The sequence below is a fragment of the Pezoporus wallicus genome, unplaced genomic scaffold, assembly GCF_028554395.1.
Source record: "Pezoporus wallicus isolate ANWC-B61680 ecotype Strahan unplaced genomic scaffold, APGP_CSIRO_Pwel_v1 contig_9561, whole genome shotgun sequence".
Classification (NCBI taxonomy): Eukaryota; Metazoa; Chordata; class Aves; order Psittaciformes; family Psittacidae; genus Pezoporus; species Pezoporus wallicus.
The window spans coordinates 302,361-324,059 of record NW_026639554.1 but is presented as its reverse complement, the minus strand read 5'-3'; the positions used below and the strand labels follow the sequence as shown (position 1 = coordinate 324,059).

General features: G+C 50.0%; 2 protein-coding genes across 3 annotated transcripts; both read right to left on the bottom strand.

Moving 5' to 3' along the window:
* Positions 1-3,750: 3,750 nt before the first annotated feature.
* IL22RA1 (interleukin 22 receptor subunit alpha 1) lies at positions 3,751-10,026 on the bottom strand. Its single transcript, XM_057415073.1, has 7 exons — positions 9,949-10,026; positions 7,693-7,825; positions 6,790-6,971; positions 6,363-6,547; positions 5,778-5,913; positions 5,412-5,533; positions 3,751-5,131 (listed from the first exon to the last, which is right to left on the bottom strand). The coding sequence occupies exons 1-7, from the start codon at positions 9,989-9,991 to the stop codon at positions 4,079-4,081; spliced, it is 1,854 nt and encodes a 617-aa protein (XP_057271056.1). The 5' UTR covers positions 9,992-10,026; the 3' UTR covers positions 3,751-4,078.
* Positions 10,027-13,256: 3,230 nt separating this feature from the next.
* On the bottom strand, positions 13,257-18,114 carry IFNLR1 (interferon lambda receptor 1). Of its 2 annotated transcripts, none has more exons than XM_057415077.1 (7): positions 17,945-18,114; positions 16,996-17,119; positions 16,568-16,749; positions 16,021-16,163; positions 15,383-15,539; positions 14,717-14,844; positions 13,257-14,527 (listed from the first exon to the last, which is right to left on the bottom strand). In XM_057415077.1, the coding sequence occupies exons 1-7, from the start codon at positions 18,000-18,002 to the stop codon at positions 13,595-13,597; spliced, it is 1,725 nt and encodes a 574-aa protein (XP_057271060.1). In that variant the 5' UTR covers positions 18,003-18,114; the 3' UTR covers positions 13,257-13,594. The 2 variants fall into 2 exon arrangements, with proteins under 2 accessions (XP_057271060.1, XP_057271061.1); XM_057415078.1 differs by having other exon boundaries at positions 14,717-14,841.
* Positions 18,115-21,699: the final 3,585 nt, after the last annotated feature.

Genomic DNA, 21,699 nt, shown 5'->3' with positions numbered 1-21,699 from the left:
CCCAGCAACGTGAGAAGTGGGGGCTGGTTTTTGTGGTGTTAGAAGGAGAAATGAAGGTTTGAACGTAGTGAAGCTCTGGGGCTGCAATACCAGCGTGTGAGCCAGGTATTTTCCAGCTACATGTTATTAGAGGATCAGCACATCAGTCGTGGGCTTCTCAGGGCTGCTGGAAGTCTGGAACAGGATGTGTGCAAACAGAAGATTGCCACGCTGGATGAAGCTGAAGGTCTGTTCAGCCCAGTGTCCTGTCTCGAGAGTGGCCTGTAGCTTGTCCTGAGCTGGAATCAGTGCTTTATTGTTTCTAATAATCTTATCCCTTTCTGAACACTCTTTGGTTCTGGCCTCCACAGGGTCCTGTGTAAGTGGATTCCACCACCAAACCTGGCACAGTTGGAGGCACCCTACCTGTATCAGCAGGATCCATTCCTAAGAACTGATGTTTGCTTCATCATCAAAATAAAACCAAGATGAACCCCAACAGGATCATTCTCCCCTCAAGCCCTGTGTGTATGTGAAGCCCTGCTGCTCCACACACAAGGGCTTCTGTGTGAAGTTGATTTAGTTGCTCTGTGTCCAATATTCCTAAGAAAGCAATGAAGAGGAGTGGCTGGGCAGGCATGGCTGAGTATGATCTGGTGTAAGCTGAGCTGTCAAGGTGAATGTGCTCTTTTATTGCTTTTGAACAATTGCGTGACCACTCGAGTGCTTTCCTGCATTCGTATTATGAGAAGTAATGAGTAATTAGCATCTGTTCTGCCTAAGATTAACAATTTCCTTAACCTCTTGTCAAATCAACCCTCTGTTGCGTGTTTTAAGGAGAAGAATTTTAGCTTCTCTCTCCATCTGAATGGTGACCGCTTTTGTCACCTTTTTCTCACAATAATGTCCACCGCTCTCATTATCTCAGCCTGAGAAGGAAGGAGATGTTCATGGACAGTTTAAACCCTCTGAACCAAGCGTGAGGCCACTGCTGCACTGAATCTCCTGTCACTAACAGCAGAGCTGGTAGGCCAGTGTGGTGCCAGAGCTGAGGTACAACCTCTGCTGTACCAGGGCGCCCAGGACTTTCAGAGCTGCCCCATAGCTCTGCTTCATTCCGCCTCCAGAATTCGGCACTTTTAGTTTGTTCCCGAGGGAGATTTTCCTCCACGGACGTGTTAAAAAGTCATCAGTGATTCTTTTATAGTCTTTAAACAGCGGCAGAGCGAAGGAGGGACAGCACGAGCCTCAGCGGCGTGTGCAGCCCTGTGCCGGGGCAGACACGGCTCCTGGGTTGAGCCGGGAGGACAAAAGGTTAATGGTGGCGATCGGGTGACAGCTGCCGCATGTGTGCTGATACCCCTGTGACAACTGGGACTGCAATGCTCACCTGTCCTCGGCCTGGGAATTAGCATGGCCTTTGTGCGAGGCACTTGGAGTTCTTGTTATCTAGAGCTATTGAAACTGTTATCTGGAAAAATCAGGATAAGGAGGAGCAGGCTGCTGTAAGGTAGGGATGGCTGATACAGGGAGACCTTTGAATCCTGAATGTCCTTACACAGATGGGACAATCGAGTCCTGTACCTGTTTGCTGTGATGCCTTTTGACACAGACAAGGCTGTCAGTTTGGTTCTGAAAAGCCATGAAATGAAGGCAGTAAAGTCAGGGCATGGTGATGGGGGTGGACCAGCACTTTCCTCACACAGCCACAATAAAGTTCAGTGATGGCAACATCTCTTTCCAAGTCTGTCCAAAGAGGAATAGTTTTAGAAGGGATGATCTTCCTGTTAAATTTAAGAGGTGACTCATGAGACAAGAATCAAACTCCTCCTGCTTAATATATCAAGGCCTAAAAGACAATAACTCATCCATGATCAGAGCAGGAAGTTGGGAATATAGCTGTCAATCACTTCACATGCGCTCTAAAAACCTGGTCCCCGGCTTTCTGTGCCTCGGTTCCCATCTCGCCTCCTGGGCCATCAGGATGATAGTTTATTACAGGCTGGATGTGATCGGACTGCATGACAGGGCTCTGCTGAGGGACTTGAAAAGGCTTTTAAATGGAAAATGAATTTTCTAGCTGTATCTTCAAATGGCCTCCTAAGGCCCCCTCCCCTTTCACACTATGCTGCCCTTACTAAGCCAGTGCTGAGGGTCCTGTTTCACAACAGGAGCCAAAATGTTGTCATTGTGGCATTTGATTACTCCCTGGGTAACGTCCCTGGGAATGCTGTTGACACAAGATATGCAGCTCACAGGCAACTCTGACTAAGGTAACTGGCATCACTGGCTTGTCCTGCAGCCGCTCCGGGGGGAGCTGGAGGGTGGAATGTTACGGGGGGTCTCACACCCGTGGGGAACAGCACAGCTGGGCTCTGCGCCGGCGTTGCTGGATGCTGAGGGTTTGGTGCCATAGTTTGGACGCAGTACATGAAACAGCTCAGACGACATTCCACAAAACCTTTGATCCTGAATGGCATGAAGTAAAGCTGACACAATGGAAACGTCCTTCCTTGCTGCCCAGACCGTGCACATCCTCAGACCAGTCATACCCAGTGCCGGGACAGCTCCGCACCGCATCTGGCATTTTAACCGTTTGGCCTCATCAGCTTTGTTCGTTACCAGTGCTGGAGTCAGGGGCTGAACTTTTGCCTGTAAAGGTTCTGAGACTAATCCTGTAATGCTGGGTTGAGTCACCAGACCCCTTTCCTTCATGAGACTATGGTTTATTTGCAAAATCACTCCAAAACAAGTGGAATTTGGGCTTTCGCCTCACCTCCCCTGGGCTGCGAGAACACGTGAGGGGCTCACGGTGGGAGCAGGCGAGCTCTGCTCTGTCAGCCTTTCCCTGGCCATGCCTTCCAAGCGAGTGCTTCCCATGCCACTCGCAGCCAGGATCATTCGTGCAGTTTCAGTTCTCTACGACGGCTGTCATCACACACTCCCCTTTTTCACCACACCAGTGGAAATCAGCAGGCTGAACTGTGCTTTCCCCTTAATGAAACAATTGCCTGCTCTGTCCCCCGGTAAACACCATTTCACTTGCTTTTGGTAAAGGTGCAGTGCTAAAGGAATTTGTCTCTCAGTTTCCACTAGGTTTGGTTTATTCCAGCCCTGGAGGTGGCTGCATTGGTAACAGGGGCAGGGGAGGGCTCAGCAATCCTTTGCCATGCAAAGGGAGCACGTTCCTCATCCACAGTGTCAGTGAAGGGTGGGAGGAAGCAGCTCAAGACCTCCCTAGTTTCCCTCACAGATTACTGAGTGCATGAATTGAGATTGGTGTGAATTACGACTGAGGGTTGAACGGAGAGTCATGTAAATCCCCACGTTCCTGCCTCTGTGGGATGTGCTCCTGGCTGCTTTGTCCCTGGGGATTTTAAGGGAACGTGTGTCTGTTTCAGGGAAAGAAATGAGCAGCAGCTGAGAAATACACCCAGGCAGGGCCCAGACTGCACTAATCTGTGGCAGAGATGAGAATGGCTTTGTCTGCCCACAGGCGTTAATGGGCACAGAACTGCTGCACCAGGAGCTATTTGTACAGCTTCCGTGGCTGCTTTAAAGGCCAAGTCCACTTCATGGCAATAGCCTGTTGTTTTGCACAAAGCATATATCCAAGGGTAGAACACCAACAGATAGTTGATTCTTTTACTGTACCATGATGAATTTAATGCTTTTAGGTTTGCATATGTCTGCACCTGAATTCAAAGGATGGGTATGTCTTGGACCTGGGTCCTTGTGTTGGTAAAGAGCAAACACGGTTTCTGTTGTGAATTTTGCTAATTCAGTAAACTGAATCTGGAATTTGAACTTGAATCTTAACTCAGCTTTGAAAGTAGTCCAATTCATAATACATGTGAAGAGTATACGAGAAATAAAGGCCTGTTATTTAAGTGCAAAGATACAGTATTTCAGTGTGCCAAGAAGGATTTAAATCAGCAAGGGTAACCATCTCCCCAACAGAACAGGGGGAACAGTCTGACAGCTCTGGGCCAGTAACACAGCCAAGGTGAGTTGTGTCTCTGTGCATTGCATGGCTTGCAGGGTGGGCTGCCATTCCATACAAGCAAAGTAATCTGGAATTCAGTATCATTAAGGCAGCTTAATAAAACTCCGTGTTTTCATCCTGATCCCACAGTACTTTTAAGTCCAGGTCTTTGAACAGCATAGTGAGAGGAGTGCTGCTGTCCCGGCCTGCGGCAGTGTCTTGGGACACAGCGTTACCCAGTTTTGTGCAGCTGAGCCCCTTTATTGCTGTTAACGTTTCCATTTCTTGAGTCTCTGGGAACTGCAGTTTATTTGCAGGATGTGAGAATGAACCTGGCAACACCCAGCGCTCCGGGGTGCGCTCCGCAGGGAAGCTGTTGCCAGCACTGACTGAGAAAAGGAGAGCTTCTGACAGGGGTGACAGCAGCTTGTCCTCCGGAGCACAGTCTGTGTCAGCTGTCACTGCAGGCACTTCTGCTGTCTGTTTTCTGTAGCATCCTCCTTGTTCCGGCAAAGGCAGTGGCAGCCGGGATACAAGCACTTTCCTTCCCATCCCGTCAGTCTGCAGCAGCAGCTGCTGTGTTTGCTGAGGGCTCCCCTCTAAGAGAAACGTCTCCCCTGTGTCACTGCTGTCCCACAGTGCCAGGTTTGGTCCCTGTTCTTTGTAATTCCCATGGTCGTGGCTCTTGCCCAGCACCTGTGTTCTGAGCTTCCCACCAGCAGAACAATCCGGAGGGACTCCCTTCAGCATTTGCTTTGGCTGCACATTCTCCTTGTCCGCATGGTCTGTGCTGTCGACACACACCCCATAGGTGAGGGGCAGGACTTTGCTGGATGTGGCAGTGGGAATGCTCTGCAGGACTTTGCTGGATGTGGCAGTAGCAGTGCTCTGCTGGTCTCCGTGGGGAGTGTAACCCATGGGAGCTGCAGTGGCCACACAGGGCGGCTGCGCAGGCAGCCGGAGCGGGGGCACATCCGACTGCTGCCGATACGGAGTCTCTGGTGGACGGGAAGACCATGGTGGCTCCGGTGCTGTGTCCACACGTTGGCTGATCTGGGGTAGCTGCGCTTCGGAGATCAGAAGTGAAGGTTTGGATAAATTAATGGGCTTTATAATATGCTCCACTGTCAGTGTGAGAGGCTGGAACGACGAAATCCCTCTGAAGTCCTGTTGACATAAATAGAAAGACATGAGTTATTAACAGGAAGCTGTGATTTTTAGAAGTTTGCTTTAGAATCTGTAAGATTTTCTTTGGGGAAATATCAGTAAAAGCCAGGAACAACCCCCAGCGATCTGCTCTGCTGGCAGAAGGATTCTGTTTTTTTTTCCTGGGGAATGACCCTTCATAGGAATACAGACCATGCACCCTCGGGCAGCAACGCTGGGTAAGTGCCTGCATGGCATCCCAGCGTTCCAGAGCTTTGCTGCAGTGCTTCAGAGCACTTACCAGAGACATGGGCTGTGCGCTCTGCTGCTTGACGTACTTGTAGATCCCAAGGCTAACGGCAGCAAACACTAGTCCAGCGCAGAGGGCGAGTGCCACGGAGCAGTACAGGAGCCACGTGTGGTCTGGTTAGTGGGGCAGAGAACAAGTGGAAAGGTAGCTTCAGAGGGTTGGGTTAGAAGAGCCATGAGATGAGACGAGTGACGTTCTAAGTCTAGGCTCATAGGGCTAGATTTTAAATTAGAGAAGTCAGTGCTGCTTCAGTATCTTTAGCAAGGCCATGTTATCTTAAACCAGCTGAAAATCAGTCCCTTTTGTGCATCCAGTATCCCAGCTGGATTTTTAAGTTAGCAGAGTCAACAGCCTCACCTGCTAGTGTTTTAACCCAAAACACTTGAGATTTGCTGCTTCTCTGGAGGAGAGATAAATATACTGTTCCATTATAGTCAGTGTCTGGGTCCAAGTTGGAAACTTCAAATTCTTTGTTGTGCTCATTCTTTGTCCACTGTTTACAATAAAAGCAAATTCTGTATTTTAGAGAGATTAAATACATACATTTTCTTCAGATTGCAAAATTCAGCATCACGTTTTGTTTACTAATAAGATGCTACAGGACTAGAATTCTACATATACAGGATCCTAAATATATCACTTGCTTTCACCTGTTGCTCTATTGAATTTTTACATTTGAGTTCCTTAAGACTTGCACTGCTTCAGTGGTTCTTTGGTTTAGTCCCATATCCTGGGAATCTCCAGTTCTTTCCCAGAATTTTAGAGGAATTCTGGAATCTTTTCTGGAATTTTAGACAAGTTCCTCTTGTCTACTGCGAGTCAAAGACTCTGACACTTTCCCTTGCACATGAGAAACCCATTCATCAGGTGAAAGCTCTGAGAGTCTTACGTGAAATGTGACATAGGAAAGTCAGTGGCTCACGGCCAGAGGTTGTGCTTTACCTTTTGGTGTGTCCTTTGGTTGAATATTGTTAAGTGATATTCCACAGCACCAAATTTGCTACAGACATCCTCTACGGTTAGCTGCCGCTCATCCTCGTCTCTCAGCGGAGTGTAGGGGGGCCGGATAAAGAACTTTATGGAGCGTACATACGGAATGTACTCCACTGCTGGTGCTCCAATAACGGCTGGAAAAGATAGAACAGGCAGCTGAAGTTAAAGCTGATATGTTACCAGATCATCTTGTGTGCATCTCAGACACCTCCTCAGGCTCACTGCCCATACCAGCCTCCCTCAGGCCTTCCCTCCCTTCCTAGCCAGCACGGAGTGCTGCACTACAGAAAGGAGAGGAGGCACTGTTCTGACCCTCAGCAAGACTTGGAACGCGTCCCTCCCAGGCAGGATGACAGCTGTCGGCAGGGGTACGTACTCTCTTTCCTGGGTTCAAATCTTTCTGAGCGTACCCAGTTGGAGGAGCAGTGGCTCTGGGCAGTGGCCCTCACCCTGGCGTAGTAGTGCTCCGTGAAGTTTTCTGTTTCACGAGTGAGGTTGCAGAAGAGCTGTGTGATGCTCTGGCACTCAGGCTTGTTCAGCCAGGATTTTTCTCCATACCTTAGGACAAAAAAAGCTGTTAGTCACTTTTGTACAACAGAAGCAATTCAGCCCCCCTCTACAATGACCCAAACAGGCTGTTTTACCAACTCTTAGTGGTTCTTAAATGTATCGTTGCAATCAGCAAGTGGCAGGGGATGGACAGGCAAAGGAACAGGGGAACCTCCCCTGGACTCCAGCCTGTTCTGGCTGCTGGCTTGTGTGTGGCGATCGCCTCGAGGAAGTGCAGCTTGTTGCAAGGTATGCACGGGAGTGTCCTGCGAGTCAGTGGCTCTGGGGCTCTCTGCCCAGCTCTGACACTGGATGATTACTGTGGGTTTGCTGCAGGGTTTGCAGACCGCCCCGAAGGACAAGGCTATTGCGTAGCGCTGGTCTGGTTTCGCTTAATTTTAGGGACTGAACCAGAGAAAGACATTTGCTATTACTGTATTTACAGGAAACTGCAGCAGAGAGAGAAGGAAGTTGCTGAAGGCAAAGAGTAGCTCAGAAATGGAGCAGAGTTGGCAACCCAAGATGCGAAACTATTTGCTTAACTGGGCACCATCTACCAGTTTAAATAACCCTGTCTTGTACTGAGTTCTTGTCTGAGCAGAACCGTTTCCGTAACAGTAAAACACGTGGCAGGAACAGCAAAATCTGCTTTTCTTTCTCGGGCCTTCTCTCTCTGAGAACAGTGTCCCCAGGAATAACAGCACTTCTGAGAGAAGCAAACTTCACATACTGCTTATATTGGACATCAAATGTGGTGCCAGGGGGAATGTCTGCTTCTGTTTCCCATGTCAGGATGTTCTCAAAGTTTGTAGAAGAAAATGCTGCACGTTTCAGACATGATGACCTCTGTGTAGTCACAATGCCTACGGAGCAAAGAAACTAGTGTTAAAATGCATAATGTGGCATCCCAGCCCTCAGCTGAATGTGGGCCTGGTGCTGCTCAGCCTCTTAGCCAACAGAAGTACCAGGCACAGTACCTCCAGTTTGGTAAAGGTGGGCTGCACAGCAGATGCTTGAATGGGACAGGACTTGAGACCCTGCACACAGCACTGCAGGTACCTTGCAGATTGTTGATTCATCACCAAAAAATGTAAGTCAGGAATTGTTACAGAACCTCAAAACCTCATGAGTCAGAAAGAGAATCCTTCCGTTCCTTGTCAGCTTTCTTTTGAAGTGATTAAATAGCTGGAAACCCAAGAACAGTAACCTGTTTTCAGGGCTGGATTCATGGCTGTGAATGTCTCTGCTTTCTGCCCATACTCAGGGAAGTGACGTGTTGTGATGAGTCTCACATCACTGAAGCTGTGACTGCCGCTAACCTCCAGTGCTCCGTGTTTGCTTGGATGGAGCCTGCCTGCTCACAGCGATGTGCTAAGACCCAACGCTTGGACTCTGATCTGGGTGTGCCGGCGTGAAGGCAAACAACTCACTCAGCTCCCAGCACACGAAGCCCTGTGCCGCTTCCCTACGGAGGATGGGTCCTGGCTCTGGTAAGCAGAGATGCCACTTGCCCCTGACAAACACGCCCCTGGGCTGAGCTGCCTCTAGAGCAGAACACCCCGCCATCCACCTGCAGCAAACTGGCTCTGAGCAGGCACCACAGACAAGTGTCCTGGAGATTTACGGCTCTCTCCTGTCGGGAGAATGCACAGTGCAGAAGTGTCTCAAGGCTCATTCTCGAGACCATCCAACTCGCAGAGGAACCTTCAGAATCTGTAAGCTGTTTAAATTCGAATTGCAGATGCGTCCTCAAAGGGAAATACTTTGGACATTACTCAGCTCTTGGTTTGCAGTATCGATAAACACCTTGAACACACCCGGCCTTCAGCCTGCCCTTGCTGAAGACAAACAGTCCCATTGTGGTGGTGGTAAACAGACGCTCCAAATCAGTGAGTGCCCCCATGAAAAAGTGGTGTGGTAAGTAAGTAAAAGCAGCACCATTTTACAGATGGGAAAACTGGGGACCTGAATGGGGGTGACTTGGACAAGATCACACAGAGCAGTTGCGGTAGAGGAGGGACTAAAGCCCACCAGTTCCTGGACCCTCACTCCAAGCATTCCCTCCAGCTGCCTCTCTAGGCAGAGCAGCATAGACCCAGTTCTCAGTCCTGTGTCTGGCATTTGGGAAGGGAAGCGGCACTGAAATGGATTGCAGTCTGCTCTGGCTTTTGCGCTGAGCTCATCTGCAGTTCAGCCCTTGCAGTTCAGCTCATGGAAGACTCAGCACAGGATTCCTGGCAAGGCCGAAATGCAGCAGTCAGTCCAAAGCAAGTGGATTTCCCTGTGTGAGTTCCATGAAAACTGAGTCACCAATGCTCTCATTGTTTTTCCACATTTATCCATACTAAAACACAGTTATGCAAAGCAGTTAACACAAGCACAGTCAAGTGTGGGCAGGGAAAGCCCGGGATATTCCCCAGCATTGAAGTCCCTCTGGTTTAGAAGTTTCGGAAGGTGCCTTCCCGCCAGTGCAAGATCACCAGCACAAGAGCAGATGATGATAAGGTTTCTTGCTGTAAAGGTGGCATTTGAAAACATAGCAAGTTTATCCCTGATTCACCTGGAGCGAGTTTGCCACATGTGGAGTAGGTTTAAATGGCTTTTAGGGATCCCTTGTTTGTATCTCGTTTGGAATTTGGCCTGTTCATTTGTGTCTCTGCTTAAGACTCATGGGGACTGATCCAAACCTTCCCGAGTCAGTGAATATCCTTTACTCCTGCAGATTTGGGTTCTAACATCAGTGGCAAACACTTTGAAGTAAAGTGCTCTTTTCTTCTCCCTATTAATCCTTGGAGCACAGAGCACACCCACAGTACCTTGAAGGTTTTAAAAGGAGAGGAAGGCAGAAGAGAGCTTTTGTACAACCTCAGGCAACAGCTTGTTCTCCAGGTCTTGTTTCAGTAAGCACTACTGGGCTACTTCCCATGCTACAGGATCAAACTGAAACAACCATCATCAGTGACAGAAAGGAGAAGTCAGGACTTACCGACCACTGAAAGTGCAGCTAAGACGATCAGCAGCTTCTTCATGAATAGCTGTGTGAGCTGGGCTGGGGAGCAGGCAGCCGATCTGCGTGCAGGTGAATCACCTTCTCCAGGAGCTGATCTGGTGAGGAGGCTGTGCTGGATTTGTTGCTCAGTAACAGGCTGCGGAGCTGCTGAACTGCCGCACGCACACCTGAGATCACCGGCTACAGGTCTGTGCGCATGTGTGAGAGCAGCTGAGAGTGACAAGAGCAAGAGGAGCACCTCTCCCTGCTGGGCGCGCACACCTCCCTGTACAAAGGTGCACAGGCCAGAGGCTTAGAAAATCTCCAGCTTTTGAAAGAGAGCCAAGTGCCATTTTGCTGACAGCTTCCTGCCCCAGCGCCCTCACGGAACTTTCTCAGGTTTGGGGCTTGCTTTTCTGAGCAGGTAACTTCGACTCACAAAACTCCAGAAATTCAGCCTTAGTGCTGTGCTCCTCTTGGCTGGAAACTGCTGGGAGCAAGCCCCCATTGACTTAAGAAACACCCTCCAATAACTTCGTAAAAGGAAGGTCGGAGGACCACTGGTTTTAAGCTCTCCCACTGTCCTCGTCGCTCTCCTCAAGCCCGGAGGGTCTCTCTTGGCATGGGAAGAAGTCACCTTCCTGCAGGAAGAGCCCGTGCTGTCCGTGGCTGTTCTCAGAGGCCAGTGTAGACCTACAGTCCATTCTTGTGGCTGCTTACAAGACAAAGCTCTACTGAGTGTCCTGAATGCTCTATGCAAAGAACTGTAGGCTTGTATGAAATCTAACAAGAAAGAGATGCAGTTCCTGTTCCATAGCAGGCTGAGTTTTACAGGGTGGTAAGTTACATTTTCAGGCTTTACTCAGAAGAGGGAGAGATGTTTCCTTCTTCAGTGAGAAGTGGAAGCTAATTGCCTGTCCCCAGATGTGGATCTGGAACCACCAGATGTGTGTAACCTCCGAACAGCTGCTTCTGCTTCCCAGGATGGCAGAAGGGGAGAAAGCCTCACCCGTGCAGCCTGCATTTGAGGCTTGGGAAACTCCTGTCACCACTGCTTCTCCATTTTTATGTTACAGCTGTTCTTATGCCACAAACTGGGTTACCTCCTCCCTGGCTTACTTCTCTGGTTTACTCTTACCCCATGGTCATAACTGCTCCCTAAATGGGGAGGTCCTGTCCACAGTCCTCTGTTTTGCCTAGGATTAACTGGACCACTGCATGAAGATGAGGTTCCACCCAAGCAAATCCAACTGGATTGTCTCTTGGAGCACTGAGAACGTTCATGTTGGGATTGCTTCAGCCCTAGAAAACCTGTAACAGGAATACCCACCCTAAACCACAGAGGCCAGCTGTGCACTAAACAAATTCTGCTGTCACTGTTCCAGCCTTAAGGCCAAACATGATAGAGGATGATCAGGGGACTGGAGCACCTCCTGTATGGAGACAGGCTGAGAAAGTTGGGGCTGTTCAGCCTGGAAAAGAGAAGGCTGTGTGGAGACCTCAGAGCAGCTTCCAGTATCTGAAGGGGGCCCATAGGGATGCTGGGGAGGGACTGTTCATGAGGGACTGTAGTGATAGGACAAGGGGTAACGGGTTAAAACTGAAACAGGGGAAGTTTAGCTTGGATCTAAGGAGGAAATTCTTTCCTGTGAGGGTGGTGAGGCACTGGAATGGGTTGCCCAGGGAGGTTGTGAATGCTCCATCCCTGGCAGTGTTCAAGGCCAGGTTGGATGAGGCCTTGGGTGACCTGGTTTAGTGTGAGGTGTCCCTGCCATAGCAGGGGGGTTGGAACTGGATGATCTTAAGGTCCTTTCCAACCTAAACTATTCTATGATTCTATGATTCTAAATTGCAGCCTCTTCTGCTTACCTCTTCAGCTCATGGATTTTCTGTCCCTGAAGTTCCCTGCCTGCTCTGGGATTGATAGGGCTGTGCTCTTCCAGCCATGCCACTGGTGCATAGCTGTCAGTTTGTCTTTCTCCTCTCACTTGGACAAATGCAGAGAGGCCTCACAGATTTACTACACAGGACACATCTACCCACCAGCATGGCCAGCATCTCCTTAGGGACAATGCTTCGTCAGGATGTTCCTACTTGCTAAAAGGAGGTCCATTCTTTCCTTCCCTCATGCTTCTGCTGCGAAAGGAGCCAGGAGAGGGCAGAGGTGCAGTGCACGTGAGACTTCAGTTTTAAGACTATAACTTAAAACTTTATTTCTGCCTGCCCTTCTCTACTTACTTTTCAAATAGCCCAGGATCCACCTCTCTGAATCTTTTGGTACCTGAACATCTCCAAAAGATCCCAGTGAAGAAGGCATGCAGCAGCGGGATGCAGCCCTTCTGGCCCCAGCCTTTCCTGCAGTTCCATTCTGACAAAACCTGGACAAGACAAAGAGCTGATCCCAGGCCCTGTTTGCAGAGCTGAGACATGCCAAAATAATTCTGTAGAGGTTGCACAACTTCAGATCTTCCTGTAACTCAAAGCCCGGAGGTTTTTCCTTGATTGCACAAGAAGATGGGAGGTGACTATGGATGGTCTGTATCTTTCTAAAGGAGCTGGAGGGATTGCAGTGCAGGAGGTACCCAGGACACTTTGTGGAGGACAGATAAGAAAGAAAAGCAAAGTTCTAGTTAATAAATCTTTTCTCCCACCTCCCCTTTTTACTTTACTTCAGAGCCTTCATTTGTACATCTCCTTTCTCGACCCCTCCTACCACCCCTGCCTCTCTCTGCTTGTTCTCTGGATTCCCTGAGGATGTCAGCTTCAGTGCCCACCCTCAACACCCTTTCCTCATCCAACTCTGAATACAGAGAATGGCTGTTGTGTGCCCCCATCTTACTTTTAACCCTTTGCGTTTCTGCCTGTCCTTTTACTGCAATGAAATGAGGGAGTTTGTTTCTGTGGGATGTGAAATACACTGAAGAGGTTGGTACTGCTCGTGCCTCCCCTGTGCCTTTTGCTTGTGAACTTCTGATCAGATTCTTTGCTCAGAGAACTGGTCACAGTCCTGGGCTTCCAGTGACCCAAAGTGATATGGCCAAGAAGCTCCTGGGATTCCACTTCCAATAGGAAGCCCATAATGGGGTCCTGATTTAAAGTGGGATGTTTGTCAGGTGAGATACCCTCACCCTCTGTAGTTCTGGGAAACCGAAAACCACGCACACACGGAGTTATGTACCAAAATGTTATTGCCTCTGCAGCAAGCAGCTCTCAGCCTTTCTGCACCGCAGGGGGATTCCACCTTCGGAAAGTGTGCTTGTGTAACCCCCACATAAATACACACACACACACACACACACACACACACGTGTGCACGCTTCTCACTGTGACTTCACTCTCTTGAAGCAGAGAGGACCCTGGGGAGGTGTCAGTGCGCGCTGCTCCGCTGGCGGGTTCAGAGCCATCGCACCTTACCACGGCTGAGTGGTACAGAGGGATGGTGAGCATCACTCGTTACCTAGCACCAAAAAGAACCCTTTTGTCTCCCTAAAGCCACATGCCTCAATAGGCCAGACATCAGTAGAAACTCTGAGTGAATAAATACAGAAAGCACCTCTGTCTATCCTTGCTCTCGTTTGGGTATCCCTGCCTGGATACCTGGAGCTCTCCAGCATCTGCCTCACTGCAGAGCTGCTGGGGCACTCTACCTCCTTCCCGTGTAATGTGTGTGCTCGTAGCCTTTGAATTTAAACTTGTGATCGTATTTTTCCTCCATATTTGAAGTTTCAGATGGATCCCTGAGCACTGTCCCCTCCATAAAGCTCTCACTGTCACAGTCGCTTGCAATGCCTTCATCTTCTGCCACCTGTAATGTCTGTAAGGAAACGAGCAGCTCCATGCTGGGATCCACACTGAGCCAGGAGATCTCCCCGAGCCGGGCCTGCAGGTCAGATTCTGGTTGCTGGAAACACCCAGGGGAATGATGACCCTGCCTGTGCAGGCAGTGCTCACCGCCTGGGAGGCTGAAACAAGCGCCCTTCATCAGTGTTTGCAGAGGAGCCGTTCCCAGGCATTCATCCCTGGCTGTATCCTGCTGTCCCTGTTCCCTCGGACCTGGGAATCTCACATCAGTGAGCGATATTCTTCCCAAAGAGGAACTGTGAGAAAGGGACACCCTCTCATTCCCTTGGGATCCTGAGGTGTCCACTTCATTCGTTCTTATTGGAAAGAAAGAGAAACCCAAGGTACTTAGGTCAAGCAGAGATTCACTGTCCATGGAGAGGCCTCTAGATCTGGAGTCCAAGCTGGATTCCCCCTGAGCTGTTCTGGATGCTTGACAGTTGAGATGTCTGTTTGGAAACTGCATTTCAGTGTATGGGGTGAAAGTACTGCTGTCTTCTTCCTCCTCCTCTTTCTCCAGTGATGACAATGATGATGATGACGATGATGATGATGATAATGATGATGTTGATGATGGGGAAGAAGCAACCCATGGTAGGTTGTTTCTTCCTGAAGTGTTGTTTGTCTTCCTTTGTGATATTGGCTTCTCGGTGCAGATGAGACAGTCCCTGAAGAACTCCTCTTTACTGAACTCACAGTGGAAGGCTGGTCCAGCAGCTTTTAACTGAGAGAAATCCTACCAGGAGAAAGAAACAAGACACATGGATAGCAAGTTAGTGATGCCCTTTACAGAAAAGTTTGGATAGAGGAAAGCTTACTTACAATGGGACTAATGAACACAAACTGGGAAGTGCAGAACTCCCAGTTACCCTCTGACAATCAGTGAGACCTGGATGCAGGAGGGGACCTCCCAGTTGGGCCATACCAGAGCGTGAGGCATCTTCTTTCCCTTAACATCTTGTGTCAACAAGCAGGTGATGAAGGCACTTGTCAGAAAGATGGGGAGGACAAACACAGGGATGGTGGCAGAAAACAGGAACTTCCATTCCACTGCTGAAAAAGACAAAAATGACGTCCTTCTGGTGGTATATTTTATAGTAACAGCGGGCTCTATACTCAGCTTTGCTTTCCCAAATCTCACTGATTTTGTCTTTCCAAAATCTCAATGATTTTTAGGCTCAAGATCCGTGTTCTACAGATGCAGAAAGGGGAAAACAGAGTTGTCTAAGATGAAATTTAAGTGAGAGTCACAGCCACAAAGGAGTGTTGATCCCACCAGTGCCTTACTTGGCACTGTGAAAAATGAGGCTTTATTCACACACATTTCAGGATAAATTTGAGTATTCCTGAGATTTCAGTGTGAGCCTCACTCAAGGGCAGTATTTCAGGATTATCAGAAGGTATTTCAGGGTTTGATTATTCTAATGCAAACGTTTCTACCGAAAGCAGGAACCTTACGCTAGAAGCTCCGGTCAGTCAATTTCCCAGGAAGCCCATTTTTTTTCAGCTGAAAGGCTAATTCGGGTGGAAATCTTTGCCTTCAATGTGCCTTTTGATGTCTCACTGCATCCTGTCCTCAGCAGGGCCATACCTTTGTGGTTCAGCAGCACACACACCGGTCGGGAGAATTTGCTGTGCTTGAAGTCGATGTTCTGGAAGGAAGATCTGGCACTTAAGCAGTAGTTGCCTCTAAGGGCAGTGGCATCGATGCTCACCGTGTTCTTCCTAAAGATGCCTTCATACTGCTTCTGCTCAGAAACACAAAGAACAGAGGCTTGGATAATTGATTCTTTCATCGTTTGGGTGGTTCTCTACCTTTTTAGCCCTCATTGTGAGTGGCTCAGTGGTTGGAAAGTGCGTGGAGAGGCACTTATATCTTGATCGTTGTTTGTGGCAAGCATCTCCCTAGGGCACAGGGATTCCAGGGTGGGATTTCCAGCTGGTGCTGGGCTGTTCTGCCATGGCATGCTGTTAGTGGTACCCAAACTCAGCTATTGCCCGGTTACACTGACTGTAGTGTTGCCTCCCCATGACATCTTTCCGACAAAAACAGGGAACTACTGATAAAATAAGGATGCTCACACACGTCTACTTTTCTTCTCCGGCTTTGGTTTCATTCTGGTTTGGCCATTTCATTTTCTTCAGTCCCTCCCTGCCCAGAAATGTGAAGCTATTTCAGTTCAAGCTGGGCATCATTCTCTATTTCATCTACGTGCCACTTTTACTGACCTTGTCATCAGATCCAGCTTCCCAGAGGTTCAAGTCATACATCCAAGAGATGCTCTCCACACAGGTGGCCAAAGGGAAGGAGGCATTCACATGGAGTTTGTTCTCCTTGACCTTCACATGTAGCTCCGGGGGAGCCAGTTCCACTGTAATGGAGTGACCAGATGTAAGAAGAGTGTTTGCTTGTGCCCTGCTTCACAGAAGGAACACTCCTCTGTGACTGATCTGCACTTCTTACTCCTATCTTGTGATAGGCATGAAGGATGGAGGAAGGCAGGGGAATACCCCTGTTTTATCTAACATATCCCCTCTGCTTTGTGAAGAGCTGGAAGCCTCTTTGTTCACCTGGGGCACTGATGAGCAAGTCCTGCCGCTTGCTACAAGACTGATTTTCAAACAATCCTGGCTCGTTGTCTGTGCTCACTCAAATCTCTGCTGTTCCTAAGGCACCTTGTTGCTGTCTCCATGGTGTGGGGTCTCCTCATCTGCTCACACCAGCACTGTTTTGGGGATCCAGCTTCATCCACGCTGGAGCCCAGCAGACACTCACCATCCAAATAGTATTCCTTGAACTGTGATTCTGCCCATGGTGACCGCAGCTGTCCAGAAACAGCTTTTACTCGAGCCCGGACTTTAACAAACAAGCTTGGCAGCACACAGGTCAGATTGCAAGAGGTTCTGTGGGTATTTTTGCAATGAGGAACCTTCATCCATTTGCCCAGGCGTTCCTGGCTAAAGGAAGAGACAAGCATACCATAATATTAGACATGTTGGTTTGTTGTAGAGCAGGAATAAGGGAGAGGGTTGGAGGATGGGTGCCAAATCTTGCTCAGAGCTTGGAGCATTTTCCAGTTGGGTAAAGATTGGGTCTGGTGAAAGGATGCAGCCAGGTCAGTGTTCATCACGACTGGGATAATACGCATGTGAGGTGTTGGCTGGTGCTGTGCCTGCCCTTGGACAGCCTCTGTAAGCACTTACCTTTCGTACCGCACAGTGTATGTCATGTCGGGGGGAGAGCCCTCTCCTGGAGCCCAGGTTAAAATCATGTCAAAATCCTTCGAGAGCAGCGTAACGTTTTGAGGAGGGGGGAGTTGACCACGACCTGATCGAAAGGGAAAATTACATGAAGGATTTAAAATATCCTTGGGGATGGGAAGTATCACCTGGGTTTGAGCAAGGGGGTTTCACAGTTCATTCATGACTGGAAGTTGTGGAAACAGGTACGTGTTTCATGTCGTCCCGTCCTCCTCATCTCTTCTCAAACATCTTCAGCTCAACAGCTTTTAAAATCAGCATCCACGTTTGTGTGAACCATCCTGCTCTGTCATTTGGATTGGATTCCCCAGTGTCTCGCTGGATTTCACTGTGACCTGTTTTCAACCCCCAGACGCCAACCTGCCTCCCAGCCCCAGGGAAGGCAGACACAGGGGCTCTGCTCCTTCAATCCCAGTTCCTTGAAGGCAGATCCTACCCTGAATGCCTGGGCTGCAACATTGCACACTTCCCACTTGGGCTCCCTTGGCACCTTTTGTTGCCAGTAGATCACAGAATCACGGAATGGTTTGGTTTGGAAAGGACCTTAAGATCATCCAGTTCCAACCCCCTGCCACGGGCAGGGACACCTCACACTAGACCAAGTTGCTCAAGGCTCTGTCCAACCTGGCCTTGAACACTGCCAGGGATGGAGCATTCACAACCTCCCTGGGCAGCCTGTGCCAGCGCCTCAGCACCCTCACAGTAAAGATCAGTACATACATTGCACACCTTCAAAAGACACATTCCATAGGCAGATTTTAAATTGCTGTTTCTTTACAGTGGAATATTTCACTTTACGTAAATCATTCCCATTTGAACTGCTTAATTCCCTCCCATGGGCAGAGCCCCAGAGCCCAGTGCAGTGACTGCAACAGTGGCGGCTGTACCGTACCTCTCGCCTGGCGCAGGAGGCACAGTGCCAGCAGCATTCCGGCTCCCCAGGTGCACATGCCGAAGCAGAACTTTCCCACTTGTAATGGATTTCCTTTCTTGCTACGTTTCCATCATGCTGTTTTCCGGTATGGAGCTGTATGGGTTACGGAGGAGCAGCGGTGAATGCAGTGCACAGCGTGCGCATCCCCACTTCCTGGTGCGGCCCGGAGGCAGCACCCCACCGGAACGGGAGAGGAGTGATGCGAGATGTGGGAGTGCTGTCCGTGAGAGGGAAAGGTAAAGATCGCAGCACTACGCCCTCCAGTGTAACCAAGCAACCCTGGTCACAGGGCACGTGTAGAAGGAGCGCTAGGAACAGCACGAACCTTACCTGGTGAGGCGCCTCATTAGGAAATGGACCTTTGGAATGTACCTGTGTGGCTGTGAAATATTAATACAAATCAAATGAGGTTTTACTGCATGAGGTAGATAATAATAGCCTAGCAGTATTAAAAGCAATCATCCGTCAGTAGCGTGAGAGATTATGGTAGTCTTGTGTCTACAAGAGATCAAGGATTTTCTCTTCATTTATGTTGCCAGGTTAAGAATGTTTCTCAGGAGTTAGGGAATTATTTTACAGATGGGGAAGTGAAGTGCATGGGGACAGGGATCTGCCCCTAAAGCGTGGGCAAAAGAAAGGACTTGGGTCCTTCTGATAAACCCTGGGGCTCTGTGAGTGCTGGTGCTGGAATTCCTTTATCCCTTGCTTGCCACTTATCAGTTATTAGCCATGAACCCCAAAACCCCAGCCAAGAGCAGGACTGGTAGCCAGGACTGTACCGACACATGGATTGTTCTTGTCCCCGTGTGGCCTCATTGGTGAGCGTGTTGGCTGCCGGCCTTGGCCTTGGCGGCTGTGAAACCTGGAGGTGGTTGTGGTTGCAGCACTCGGTACCTTCAGCTCCGGAGCTCTCCTGGGGCAAAGCTCAGTTTCGAAGTTGGCACGGGGTGTTACAGCCTGACTGACGTGCATGGGGTCCCGGTTGTGCCTCTGCCCCGAGCACAGGGAGAGGACAAACAGCCCGTTGGTTGTGCTCTTTGGTTGGCACATCGGCTCCTGCTGTGCCCCTCACAGTCACCTCCGGGCCTGTGCCATTAGGAAGGGGAATGGGAGAGGGACACAGAAGGTCACACCAGCGCAGGGAAAAGGGGCGTCTTCCCAAGATAGAGCACCCCTCCCTCCCCAGCAAATGGCCCTTTGCTGCACTGGTGAATGTCAGGTTCTGGGTACGGAGTGGCAGAAGAGGTGATGGAGCTGGGTTGTGCTGGCAAAAGCTGGTATCTTTATCACAGTGGCATCAGATGAACATGGTGTGACTCAATGGGAGAAGACATGCTGACAAATCCTTCAGTCACAGCTTTCTCCAAAAATCTCCATTTCTTCTTACCATGGGCTTCCGTGCCCAGCACGTTTCTTGCTCCATGGCTGGTTTGCTGCCCCTGTTTCATTTCTGTCAAGTTTCTCTTCCTCATGCAAATAGAACTAATAATTCTTGATAAAGAAAAACCAGCGCTAAGGGTCTGGAGGGCTGCAGGTCTGTTCCCTTTAGCATCCAGACTGCAGAGCTGGTGCCAGCACGGGGCTCTTACGCTTCCTGAGCCAAGAAGGAAGCAAGCCAAGGGCAAACCTCACGGAGATCTTGCTGAACCCCCGGGCAGCTTCTCTCGAAGGCGCCGTGTGATGTTCAGTGAGCATCTGCGGGGGGTCAGTCACTGCTGGCTCCGGTGGGACACCTGCCCTGAAATCTGGGCTGCCCCGGCCGCTGTGCCCACGCTCCCTCTGCCCTGAGCCTGCCCGAGGCTCTGCCCCGGACACTCGAGTGTCGGGGGGGGAGGCCACGAGGTGTCGCTGCCTGGCAGACAAAGCACGGGCTCCTCCAGCCACGGGCTCACGGCGAGAGCGGCTTAAAAACCTTGGCAAGCCCCGCCGCAGCTCCTGCGCCCTCTGCATCGCCTCCTGCCCTCCTGGGCAGCGCTTCTGCCTGCAGGAGCGCTTCCAGCAGCATCCTCCCATGGCAGCCCAGCGTTCGTGCCGTACGCACCGTCTGCTCTCCTGTGTGCGATGGGCTGGCGGCAGGGCTGCCCCTGGGCGTGCTGCAGGGACCGGAGGGTTGCAGCAGGATGCTTGGTGCTGCAGAGGGCTGGGCTCGGTGTCACTGCCCGTCGCTGCCGCTGTGCCTGTGCGCTCCCCTCTTTTACTCATATGCAGCATAAATGCTTTGGGATGGGTCTGTCACAGTGCCTCGTCTGTGGGTCCGTCTGCCGCAGTAGCGATGTACCCGGGGAACTCTCGGCTTCCCACCTCTCCACACGCAAGGGGTGATTCAGCCTGTCCTGAGGCAGACTGGCTGACACCTTCCTTTCTCGAGGAGGGGCACTCCAGGAAGCACAGTCTTCCTCTTGGGAGGAGGGCACCGTTCGGGCTGGGGTGTGATTTTATGAAACCTTTGGAGTCAATAGGCAGCACCAGGTGGTGTCATCCCAGCTCCTTCCTTCTGCTCTCACCCACCCAGGCACTTGTTCTGCAGATCTGTGTGTGATGCATCCGGTGAGCTTTGGAGAGTGACTGATCCCACCGAGAACAAACCCACACATGAAACAACGGACCAGGGCATCCCTGATATGAATGGCACATTCCCCGTGTGCTCTTACACTAATGGCAGCACCAGGTTGTGTGAGGGGGTGGCTGAGCGTTTCCAGTTTCTTAAAACATGAAGCAGCCTATTTTTGTTTCTCTCTGAAATGCTGAGAGCTTTTTTATTCCTGAATCGAACAAGATGATGCAGTTGGACAAGGTTTCTATTGAAACATGGGAGAGTTTCAGCTCAGCATGTTCTGGGAAGAGCGTTCTCAGTTCCTGTAGGACAAAGCTCATTCTCCTCCAGTGGCTCTCACAACCCTGTGCGGGTGGGATTGCTCAGCCTAAGGGACCGCTGCAGGTGGGCACAGGAGGTGGCACTTGTCCTGGACATTCTGGACGCTGAAAGTCTTTGGGAATGAGAGTGGCATCTCCCAGTAGTTCTCACTGGATGATGGGAGAAACTTCTTAAAGGAATGTGATCCAGATTGACAGTGCTCAGAAACCAGCCTGGCATCCAGGCCACTGAGTGTTTGGGCTTGGGGGAAATTACTTTGGAAGGTTTAGGGAAGAAAGTGTGGGGAAAGGATGGGATGAGCCAGGACCAAAATGCTATTGGGAATGAAGAGGTTAAAAGAGCTGCAGAGCTGGGCAATGCCAGATGGTAAAATAAAATGCAGCAGTGTCCCCTTGACCCAGACAGGCATCTGGGCAGCCTGTCACCGGGAGGAGAAGATAATGGGCTTGATTTGTTTTTAAAACCGGGTCTGAAAAGACTTGGAATGAAAAGCAAAAACAAAACCATAAAATGTTCCCCATACAAGTGCTGTGAATCATTTCATATCCTTTATTTTCTCTTCTGGGCCAGGGTTTTTAAAGGAACTTGAGCTTTGCCTGTACCCAGCCACTGTAGCTGACACAGTTCTGATACAGGGGTCATGATTTGGAGGTGATGTGCACAGGCTGCTCCTGATGGTAAGGAGGCCACAGCAATCCTGTACAGACACTGCACCCCGTAGGTGAACCTTCATGTTAGGGGTTGTACCTGTGTCATGGTTTCATTAGACCACCATACTCTGGCAGGTATTAGGGGTGGTCAGACAAGGCTTGAGGAGCTGCCCAAGGAGAGCACGGCG